We start from the raw sequence: 12226 nt of genomic DNA, 5'->3' as shown, positions 1-12226 counted from the left end.
AAAACAACACTTGTAGCACAGATTGTCGTCTTTAAATAGCCGTATAGTATGACCCGATGCGATAAGTACAACACAAGATACTACACACAATACTACAACACAAGAGACTACTGAACCGATCAACATGAAAATTGGTATGTTGGGGTTTCTGGGGCCGTGGAAGGTTTTCGTGATAGTTTGAGACCCCTCCCCCATCTAAGGGGGGGCTGCCATACAAATGAAACACAAATTTCTGCATTACTCGAGAATTAATCAAGCAAACGAAACCAAAGTTGACATGTGAAGGTTCAAGGGTGCATAAAATGTTTCTATGGTGGTTAGACACTCCTCCCCCCTCTCAAAAGGGGGGGGGGGTGTTGGACTGTCAAACCACTGAAGGTCCCATAAAAATAATACATATATTTTAGCCAAACGTGACAATTGAAAATTTTCGGAAAACTCTAAAAAAATGGAAAAGTTCGAAAAATTCAATTCGCATATGTTCTACAATTACATATTGACAAGCGTTCCATTTGATGTTTGCGCTAACGAAATTGATCTTCGTTCGAAAGTGGAAAGAAAACGTGGATGTGATAACGAAAAATAAATTTTGGGCGAGACGAAATTTGCCGGGTCAGCTAGTAGTATATAAACAAAAATGAATAACTTCATGTTACATAGAATATGTATATGAATACATACCCAATTTTGTTGTTGCTTAAGTTATTGTTTCGCAAATATTTTTTCACTTCTGTACAGAAGTGTAGAATTTCTGAACCAATCCTCAAAAGTTTTTTTTTTCCTTTATAACAAGACATTTTAGGCCGTAAATCGAAATCGTGCCTGAATGGAAGAGGGCCGTTATCGCAAAATGTCGTATAAGGAGCGGCCGTGTAGCGAAGTATGGGTGTAATATCGTTTCAAAATTGCCAAAATGATTCAATAGCGTTTAAAATAATGAAATCAACTCTTTGGGAAAGGTCAAAAAACATTTTTCCTGTTATTAATTACATCTTCACATCAGCATGTTAACGTGAGACGAGTTTCTCTGCTCGACCCCAACAAGTCCGTATGAATTTGCGCTCATGAAAACAGCGCACAAATTAATGTTACAATGAACGCAGAGATGCATCGAATTGAGAGGACTCAATCCTGTTTTCCGTTTCGCATATCCTATTTCGACCTTGTCGTTCTGCTTGTGTAGGTGTGCGAATGAATGCTGCTGGAAGCAGTTCAGACGCGTTTGTTTCACCGCTAGCAGTCGTCGCTCCACGAAGAACAAATATTCAATAATTTTTCAAGTTTCAAATACAGTCATTGATTACTCCGGCTTTGTGACCTGGGAGGAAATAGTTAATATTTGCAACAGTGAACGTTAAAAACGCCAGGCGCTTATATTGGCGGCTGTGCCGCATCCTTACCGCAAACGAAAATTTTCGCCATCTCTGCGGTGCTTATCTTTCGGATTGGTTTATTCATCGTCTCTGTTTATTTCTCTCGGAAATGTTTGACACGGAAAAATTTATTTCCGAAGTCAAACGTCGACCAGCACTGTATGATGTTCGCTCTAGTGATTATGTTTGCCGTGAATTGAAAGCTCAATGTTGGGCAGATATTGGCGCGATCATGTACCGGGACTGGAAGTCGATGAGTGCAACCGCAAGGGATACGAAATGTATGTTTTGGTTAAATTTGTTTCAATAGTTTATATGAGGGGCTTAGAATGCAAGAGGTGTAAGTGACTTGATCGATTTCTCTTCGTCTACTTTTTCTTTGATTAATAACTCAACTGAAAAAACGTTCCAATTTGAGTTTGCTACAGAATCCGATAGATGAGGTTCTGACCTATCTTCCACATTGTTTAATACAGCTGGGAATGAGTTTGCAGCTAAGTTATAACCAAAAGAGAGAGTCGATGTAGAGAAATCGATCAAATCACTTTCACCCCTTTCATTCTAAACCCCTCATATGTTACCAAAATAGTTTAATTTCAGTTTTCTCATCAAGCTAACTTCAACAACGTTACAATTCTAGGCAAAGGTCTCATCAAAAAGTGGAAAGCGGTTAGGGACAACTTCGTGAAGGACCAGAGAATACAGCAAGAAGCAAAACACAAGAAGAGACGATATGTATACCACGATCAGCTGCAATTTCTGCTGCCGCACCTGAAAGGTAATGAAAATTACCTCTCGAAAAATGGACACATAGAAAGTGCTATGCCGCTGGATCAAACTGCCAGTAATGATGACGAGGACGATCACAAGCAAATCAGTATTGATCCGTTCACCAGTAGTGTGGCAGTGTTCGACGAATCGGCGCTTCGTAAACTAGAACAGGAAGGAGACGTCTACGGACATCGAACGTTTCTGATGTCATATGTTCCACTGCTGAACAGCTTGCCACTTCATGCGGCTCTGCAGGCCAGGATACAAATTGCGCAAGTTATCAGTGATTTCCATACTTGCTCTTCGGAAGAGTTTAAAGCGTTGCAACAATGAATGGTCAGAATGGGAAATGGATAATTATCAGCACTAGGTATTTTCAAGTTGTGTAATGGATTTGAGCATTCGTTATTACAGTTCTAGTCAAAATCAGTGATGGAATGAAATCATTAACTTTAAAATCACGTTCATGTAAAACATTTGTTTTTATTTTCGGTATATTTTATTTAAAGAAAGGCAAATAAATAAAACATCAATTGTTTGACGTGTAATATAAACACCCTTTCATGGCTTGGAATCTGTTCAATATGAGAACAGCCAGCATATCTAAATAAATAAAAATTGATTTGGTGTCCATATGTCACGATTTTACCCCGAGAAAGGATCAACAGATTTCAATTCTGTTCTATGATCTTTTTATGATCCATGTGTTTTGGTGTGCATTAGGTTTATATGCGAAGAATGATATGAAAAATCAATGGAAAAGTTAGAAAATAATAAAAATTTTGCACCAATTTAGGGTGCTTTCACGCAACTAGTAAATGCAAATCGATTATTCTCCATGAAAATCACATATAATCAATACGAGTTTGGGTGTGTTGGAAAGCCCCAAGTCTCCCAATAATCCCAATAAGGCGTTTAAATTATTCATTTTTTATGTTTTTTTTAACGATTTTTCTCAAAGGGAAATTATGATCATGGTTTGTTCACCTCTGATCATGGTTTGTTCAAAAAACAGGAAGTGGGTTATATCTATGGTATAACCGCAAGGGTGACGTAGGACTATCGTTGATTTAGAGATCATTTGTTTGAAGTTGAATCTAAATCCATTCTGAATGAATGAATAAATGAATATTTGGGAGACTTCGAAAACGAGAGCGTTACGTTGGAGGCACAAGGTTTTATGCATCCAATATAGGATACGAAAAATCTTGTTCTGAAGAATAATCTTCAGAAGCTAACCTGCTAACTGTACTTGATTGACAAATCACAAACCAAAATGTATTATATGGATATTTTATGGATAGAAAACATTAAAATAAACTCTTTCACATGAATGTAATTTTCAATTCCCAGAGGAACTGACAGATTATTTTCAGTAACGATTAGATATTTCCACATTTTCCTCGATACTGGAAGCCCACCAGTGGTTAATGCCAACTCGATAACCACCTGCTAATAGCACTTGATTGAAACATATTTGGTCACAGTGTAACATGGATAGAAAACATTCAATTAAACTCTTTCACATGAATATATTTTGAAAATTCCCAGAGGAACTGGCAGATTATTTTCAGTAACGATTAGATATTTCCACATTTTCCTCGATACTGGAAGCCCACCAGTGGTTAATGCCAACTCGATAACCACCTGTTAATAGCACTTGATTGAAACATATTTGGTCACAGTGTAACATGGATAGAAAACATTCAATTAAACTCTTTCACATGAATATATTTTGAAAATTCCCAGAGGAACTGGCAGATTATTTTCAGTAACGATTAGATATTTCCACATTTTCCTCGATACTGGAAGCCCACCAGTGGTTAATGCCAACTCGATAACCACCTGCTAATAGCACTTGATTGAAACATATTTGGTCACAGTGTTACATGGATAGAAAACATTCAATTAAACTCTTTCACATGAATATATTTTGAAAATTCCCAGAGGAATTGGCAGATTATTTTCAGTAACGATTAGATATTTCCACATTTTCCTCGATACTGGAAGCCCACCAGTGGTTAATGCCAACTCGATAACCACCTGCTAATAGCACTTGATTGAAACATATTTGGTCACAGTGTTACATGGATAGAAAACATTCAATTAAACTCTTTCACATGAATATATTTTGAAAATTCCCAGAGGAATTGGCAGATTATTTTCAGTAACGATTAGATATTTCCACATTTTCCTCGATACTGGAAGCCCACCAGTGGTTAATGCCAACTCGATAACCACCTGCTAATAGCACTTGATTGAAACATATTTGGTCACAGTGTAACATGGATAGAAAACATTCAATTAAACTCTTTCACATGAATATATTTTGAAAATTCCCAGAGGAACTGGCAGATTATTTTCAGTAACGATTAGATATTTCCACATTTTCCTCGATACTGGAAGCCCACCAGTGGTTAATGCCAACTCGATAACCACCTGCTAATAGCACTTGATTGAAACATATTTGGTCACAGTGTTACATGGATAGAAAACATTCAATTAAACTCTTTCACATGAATATATTTTGAAAATTCCCAGAGGAATTGGCAGATTATTTTCAGTAACGATTAGATATTTCCACATTTTCCTCGATACTGGAAGCCCACCAGTGGTTAATGCCAACTCGATAACCACCTGCTAATAGCACTTGATTGAAACATATTTGGTCACAGTGTTACATGGATAGAAAACATTCAATTAAACTCTTTCACATGAATATATTTTGAAAATTCCCAGAGGAATTGGCAGATTATTTTCAGTAACGATTAGATATTTCCACATTTTCCTCGATACTGGAAGCCCACCAGTGGTTAATGCCAACTCGATAACCACCTGCTAATAGCACTTGATTGAAACATATTTGGTCACAGTGTAACATGGATAGAAAACATTCAATTAAACTCTTTCACATGAATATATTTTGAAAATTCCCAGAGGAACTGGCAGATTATTTTCAGTAACGATTAGATATTTCCACATTTTCCTCGATACTGGAAGCCCACCAGTGGTTAATGCCAACTCGATAACCACCTGCTAATAGCACTTGATTGAAACATATTTGGTCACAGTGTTACATGGATAGAAAACATTCAATTAAACTCTTTCACATGAATATATTTTGAAAATTCCCAGAGGAATTGGCAGATTATTTTCAGTAACGATTAGATATTTCCACATTTTCCTCGATACTGGAAGCCCACCAGTGGTTAATGCCAACTCGATAACCACCTGCTAATAGCACTTGATTGAAACATATTTGGTCACAGTGTTACATGGATAGAAAACATTCAATTAAACTCTTTCACATGAATATATTTTGAAAATTCCCAGAGGAATTGGCAGATTATTTTCAGTAACGATTAGATATTTCCACATTTTCCTCGATACTGGAAGCCCACCAGTGGTTAATGCCAACTCGATAACCACCTGTTAATAGCCGCGCGTGTATGTGTGTGTAGCGATGTCTTCCCAGGGAACCGTTTGTGGCATCACTCTCCTCCTGATAGATTCCCTTCTGGCCTAGGGTGCACAAACAGGCTCTTGGTGACACCGTTCATCCGCGCTTTCATGATAAATAAAGAGCTTCACCGCAACAGCGACAACATGCTCCAATCGCTGTTCAATTAGAACTGAGTGGATTTCCGAGCGTCGCTCGCTTATATACCGATTGGTGATTTCAATAGCCTGTTTTGAAAGCAATTTTAAGACTATTGAAACAAGTTTTTGGATCAAAAAGTAACAAGTATATAACGCGTAGACATTTTATCTTTCGAACGAAGTGTTTATCATACCATTTCGTTCAGTTGTTTAGGAGCTATTAACGCTCAAAATCTCGGTCTCCGGCGTAACGCTTTCGTTTTCGAAACTTTGATTTTACACCCCGGTATAGAAATGAAAGACGTAGTCCTACGTCAAAATGATCATGGTTTGTCCGGTTTTAGAAATAACAATTTTTGAATAAAAAAAATAGAATTTTCAAGTAGATGTTGCATTCCTCATTGCTTGAGTTTACTGTCTTCATAATAATCCATTCATAATTTATGCTTTCTTCAGAATATTGCCTTTTCTTGGGCATTTCAAAAGTGTTCATCTCAACACACTCAACACAAAGAAAATTTATTTCTACTATGCGCGAAGGACACAATAAATAAACTGCAGCGCGCCAAGCGGTTGCCATAGAAATCATGTGGACAAAACAACATTTGTGAATCGGACAACTCATGATCAGAATTGAGATAATCGAAATGTGTTAATTACATGGTTTAGCTATGTAAATCTGATACAAATGGTGTGAATGCCATAAAAACTTGTAAGTGTTATAAATCAGAAAAAATGGGTGGGTTATATCTCAGATATAACCGCAAGGTTGACGTGGGACTGTCTTAGTTTAGTGATCATTTATTTGTATTGAATAAATTTTTGATAGAATAAGGTCGTAAGGTTGTAAGGTCAATTCATACATTGTGATAGGTTATGTTATTCATTATAAGTACAGGGTTTTCCATTTCGGGCTTCCGAAAGTATACAGCCCTGCGCTGACAACCGTTTGACATAGCTGTCAACCAAAGCGTCATATCGTTAGTTGAATGTCTGCCATTTTACAATATGGATCGTTTTAGCATCGCACAACGTGTTATTTTGTTAAATTATACTATAAAAATGATGAAAAAGCGGCAAATGTTTTTCGAGCATTACGGACGGATTTTGGTCGTCATGGACGGCCTACAGAGCACACAATCGCTAATGTAGTGCGTAAATTCGAACAAACTGGATCCGTAGCGGATATTGTGAAACCTGTGCATCATCGTAATGTGCGTTCGGCCGAAAATATTGCTGCTGTTTCTGACAGTGTGGAGGATGACCCGAATGTTTCGATTCCACGGCGTGCTCAGCAATTGGGCTTGTCGAACACATCATTGTGGCGAATTTTGCATTTGGACTTGCACCTGCATCCATAAAAAGTCCAACTGGTACAAAAATTAGAAAGTTAACACTAAGCCATGAGAAAAACCATTTGTAAATCTTCGCCGGCTAATCGTTAACTGGATGTCTGATGAGTCGTGAAAACTGTGGAATCGCGAATAGCTTGTTTATTCTCAGAAATTGAAAACGAACGGAGCTTAAATTGCAAATTATAAAAAGTAGGTAATGTTTTCTTATTTTTTTTATTCAAAATAGTTTAAAAAAAGGAGAACCAGAGGGACCAACCAGAAGAGCCCGCTGTGGCAGGTTTATTATGGCTGGTCTACACCCTTAGCAAAGCACAAATCTGATAAACTGCTGAAATACTCCGTAGGGAAGTTCATCACTTTCTGCTTAGATCCTAATTTCCTATTCCTCATGCGATTGTCTGTTGGGATAAGGTCGTGCGGATATGAATGATGCTCTGAAGCCTAATTCCTGAATCTTCACTACTATCTCTCTCGCTCTATGCGGGGTACATTATCGTGCAACAGAGGTGTCGGTCCATATTTTGCTTGTGGTCAAAGCCATTTAGCTAGAGAAGAGCATCATCGCTGAAGACGATTTTGTGATGAAAATCATCATTTTCTTCAAGATTCGCCAGAGCCCAATTGGAGATTGGCGCTTCATATGGTCAAGTGGCTTTAGCCCTTTGGTCAAATTGATCTTGTAAGGATGTAGGTTTGGAGATGCCCAATTCTTGAGAACGCCGTGCAATCGACTGATTTGGGTCATTTCGGAGAGAAATAACGTACGAAAAGGGAAGGATGTCATTTCGTAGGTTTTTCAATGTACTTAAAGTAGGGAAAATACATGAAAACTATTCGTCAGTTGTACGGATGCTTCTTCGAATTTTCTCGTTTGACATAACCCATAATTTTCTGCTGGTAACAGTATTTGCTATCTTGTTCCACCACTTTTCCATTTGAGCTTGAACATTTCTTCAGTTTGTCTTTGATAATTGCTCAATATCTCTTGATGAACGATAATCCGGACAATTTGGTGGATTGGTAACTTTTTCAGTGAAATCGATCTTGTTCTTCTTTTACCACTAGACACCAAAGAAGGCAAGGAATCTACTCCAGCTTCAGAGTACATAATTCTTACATGAGGGAGATCAGCTATTTACCTTTGATGAAAAAAGAACTGTTGGAAAGTTGAAAAAGTTGCCCGTTAACCCCAAAAACACTGTTTGACGCTGCCTAGTAAGCTCACTTAACACGTTGACTGTTGACACGTTGATTTTTCGATCAGTCTACGTCAGTCACCTGTGACTGTCAATATAACATACGATAATAAAGGTAACTTATATTGGGTTGGGGAAAAAGAAATGTCGTATATTGTCAATATATGGCAACACTTAAACATATCTTGTGTTGTACTTATCGTACTTATCGACAATCTATGCTACGAGTGTCGTTTTGACAGTGTTGTGATTGTCCTTTCCAGTCTCAAGTTATAGCGCGTCAAAGATGGAGTCCACCAAGCAAGACATTCGCCATATTTTACGTTTTTACTACCTGCGAGGTAAAACTGCAACGAAGGTGGCCGAAAAAATACGTGTGGTTTATGGACCCGATACTTCAACGATTCGCACAGCACAGCGTTTGATCGATTTCGTCCAGGTTTAGTGACTGTCGAAGATACACCCCGTACTGATAGGCCAATCGTCGTGGAAACCGATAAAATCGTTGAAATCATCCAAGTCGTGTTTGGTGGGATTGGAAGGGAATCATCCACTATGAGCTGCTCAACTATGGCCAGACCCTCAACTCGGTTCTCTACTGTGAGCAGCTTGACCGTTTAAAGCAGGCGATTGACCAGAAGCGGCCAGAAATGATCAATAGGAATGGTGTTGTTTTCCACCAGGACAACGCTCGGCCTCACACATCTTGGATGACCCACCAGAAGCTACGAGAGCTCGGATGGGATGTCCTATTGCACCCACCGTATAGTCCGGACCTGGCCCCAAGTGATTATCATCTGTTCCTGTCCATGCAAAACGCTCTTGGTGATACTAAGTTGGCCTCAAAAGAGGCTTGCGAAAACCGGCTGTCTGAGTTTTTTGCAAATAAGGAGGGGGGAGGGGGTTATAAGGGAGCAGGGTTACCACATATACAGAATATTCTGTATTTTACAGATTTTTCTCCAAATTTTTGATACAGAATATGTGTATACAGAATTACAGATTTTCAGCAAAAATAAAGAATTTACAGATTTTCTTTTAATTCAATTCTAAATATTGAATTCATTACAGTGCATACGTAGATACCTTGATTCATAAAAATGTTGAACGCAACGCATCGAGATGGCTTTCGTTGGAGGCAGTTGTTAAGTGAAATCTTGAGTGATTTGAAGAGCTTAAACTATTATTTTCGTTCCAAGTTAGGTACGACCATAATCAATCCGCCAATCGTATATTGGCTCATTTAAACGATCCTATGACTAAACCGATTATGCTGGTCCCAAACTTTGTTCTACCGCTCATCAATAACGTCAATTATACTTTTCAATCAGAATGTTTTCAATTTTGCGAACTTTATAATGAGACAAAAATGTTATTGCAAATCATGTTGGGTAAATTATGTTTGAAGAGCTACGTGTAACGATTCGCTGATGCTGATACGATGTGATGTGAACGATTTTGAAGACTTTCTGTAGAAGCCTGAGTATGATTACGTTGGTATTGATGCCGAAGAAGCTGAAAAAGGATTCGGTGCAGCTAGGAACTGAACTTCAAATCTCTCTGTCGTGAATTCTAAATTGAATTCGTGACACAGATTTCAAAGAGATTTGATTCCAGCGATCCGGTTATCAAACCCTCAAAATTTCGTCAAGCTAACAAACCTTAATGATTTGACGCGTCAATTTTCTCAATTCGTTTTAAACAGGTAATAGACAAGGCTTGGATAACGAATTCAGGCTTTTCAAGACGAATCTTGTGGGGCAAAATCCCAGAAGTTGGATGTCAAAAGGCGTGATGAGAAATTTTTGTATCCATTGTTAAGTTCGTTATTCAAGTTTTTCATAACATTCATCAGCGTGTGTTGAGTGAATATTTTCGCTTTACAATGCCAACAAATGTAGCGTTGCCTGAACGGTCTTGGCTTTCTTTCATACAACTAAAACTCGACCAATCGTTTTAGCGTGCAACTCTCGACTCTCTTATATTTCCGAAATTAATTCTACAAACTAATTCTTCTACCTTCGAATTTCTGGGGAGGCGCTTGGAGTTGCCCCGCTATATCTGCCGATAAATAATTATGCGCCAAGTAATCAAAAAATGTCCCGTGTGTGTTGAACTGCCACGAACTGAGTGGAAACTTGAGATTTGTTTCACTCGCACAAAAATAACAAAATTGATGTACGTAAAAAAAATGTAGACTCGGTAACAACATAATGTAATTAGAGAAGTGTTCGATTTTCGACAAAGGTGATGCACTTTTGGATCTTGACGACAAAGCGCAAGTGTGCTTCAATGAAATATGAAAAAATGGAGCGAAGCATTCTCCAAGCGTCTCTATATACATATATGGAGGAATTAGGGTCGCTTCACAAAACAATGTCCGAAAATCGGTTGGCACCCACAATTATGGACTTTATATTGAAAGCGAAGAACTATGTATCGGCTCAAGAAGGAGCTTCAAGGTTGAAATTGACGAAAATTTTGAAGGTAAAGTTCAACAAAACCATGTATACACATCATATATTAGGCTGTCAAAAAAGTCCTGTGGTATTGTTTTTGAATTTTCATTTGTTCATAAAATTAGTTACAATCATCTGTTTTAAGTCAAATATGCGCCGTTTTGTTCGATGACTTGTTCCCAACGAGATGCCAACTTCATAATACCCCTGTTATGGAAGCGCGCTTCCTTATTGGCAAAAAACTCGGATAGCCAATATTCACAGGCCTCTTTTGTGGCTAACTTCTGACTACCTAGCTCGTTCGCCATGGACAAAAACAGGTGGAAGTCACTTGGTGCAAGGTCCGGACTATACGCCGGATGCAAAAGAATCTCCCATCCGAGCTCCCGGAGCTTCTGGCGCGTCACCAAAGAAGTGTGTGGCCTGGCGTTGTCCTGATGGAAGACAATGCGACCTCTGTTTATCAAAGATGGCCTCTTCTTCATGAGTGCTACCTTCAAGCGGTCCAGTTGTTGGCAGTACAGGTCCGAATTGAGCGTTTGGCCATAGGGAAGCAGCTCATAATAGATTATTCCTTGACAATCCCACCAAACACACAGCAGAACCTTCCTGGCCGTTAATGAGGGCTTGGCCACCGTCTGAGCCGCTTCAGCGGGCTTCGACCACGACCGTTTGCGCTTCACGTTGTCGTAAGTGACCCACTTTTCATCGCCAGTCACCATCCGCTTCAGAAACGAGTCGATTTTGTTGCGATTCAGCAGCGATTCACATGTGTCGATACGGTCAAAAATGTTTTTTTGCGTCAACGTGTGTGGCACCCATACATCGAGCTTCTTTGTGAATCCAAGCTTCTTCAAATGGTTAATAACGGTTTGATGACTTATCCCCAGCTCTTGGCCGATGCTACGGCTGCTACTATGCCGGTCTTTCTCGGCTAATTCAGCGATTTTGTCGCAATTTTCGACGACAGGCCTTCCGGAGCGTGGCGCATCTTCGACGACCTCTACACCAGAACGAAAACGTTGAAACCATCGTTGTGCGGTGGAAATAGAAACTGTATCGGGTCCATAAGCTGCACAAATTTTATTGGCAGCTTGAGATGCATTTTTGCCTTTGTCATAGTAGTACTGTAAAATATGCCGGATTTTTTCTTTATTTTGCTCCATATTTGCGACACTATAACTCACGAACGACTTAACCAAACAAAACACTGTCAAGGACTATATTATAGCGCGCAAAAATATCTTACAACAAGCTATAGTATGACTCGATACAATGAATACAACTAGAACTACGCGCTTACAACGACACCTCGCGGAAATATCGCAGGACTTTTTTGACAGCCTAATAATTCAGAGTATTATGAGAAAACCTTTCTATGATTTATTTTCTTGTATTGATACGACTATGACAACCTAAAAATATGAAGAATAAATTCAAAATGAAAATAAACCTTTTTTCATTATATTTTC

The 12226-nt window shown here is 38.7% G+C and overlaps 2 protein-coding genes across 2 annotated transcripts in view; one reads left to right on the top strand and one right to left on the bottom strand.

Annotated features, from left to right (window-relative positions):
• Nucleotides 1-12226, bottom strand: part of LOC129773765 (AMP deaminase 2) — a 72420-nt gene that overhangs the window by 55691 nt on the left and 4503 nt on the right. The gene's annotated exons all lie outside the window — the stretch shown is intronic.
• LOC129773806 (uncharacterized) lies at nucleotides 1153-2862 on the top strand. The gene is made up of 2 exons (XM_055777460.1): nucleotides 1153-1654; nucleotides 2014-2862. The coding sequence occupies exons 1-2, from the start codon at nucleotides 1483-1485 to the stop codon at nucleotides 2475-2477; spliced, it is 636 nt and encodes a 211-aa protein (XP_055633435.1). The 5' UTR covers nucleotides 1153-1482; the 3' UTR covers nucleotides 2478-2862.

The sequence above is a fragment of the Toxorhynchites rutilus genome, chromosome 1, assembly GCF_029784135.1.
Source record: "Toxorhynchites rutilus septentrionalis strain SRP chromosome 1, ASM2978413v1, whole genome shotgun sequence".
Taxonomy (NCBI): Eukaryota; Metazoa; Arthropoda; class Insecta; order Diptera; family Culicidae; genus Toxorhynchites; species Toxorhynchites rutilus.
This window is presented reverse-complemented; position numbering and strand designations above follow the sequence as displayed.

Bases quoted from the DNA above. Each gene is read 5' to 3' on its own strand.
- LOC129773806 (XM_055777460.1), top strand. From the start codon at position 1,483: ATGTTTGACACGGAAAAATTTATTTCCGAAGTCAAACGTCGACCAGCA. The intron at 1,655-2,013 runs GTATGTTTTGGT...TTACAATTCTAG, and splicing joins AACCGCAAGGGATACGAAAT to GCAAAGGTCTCATCAAAAAG.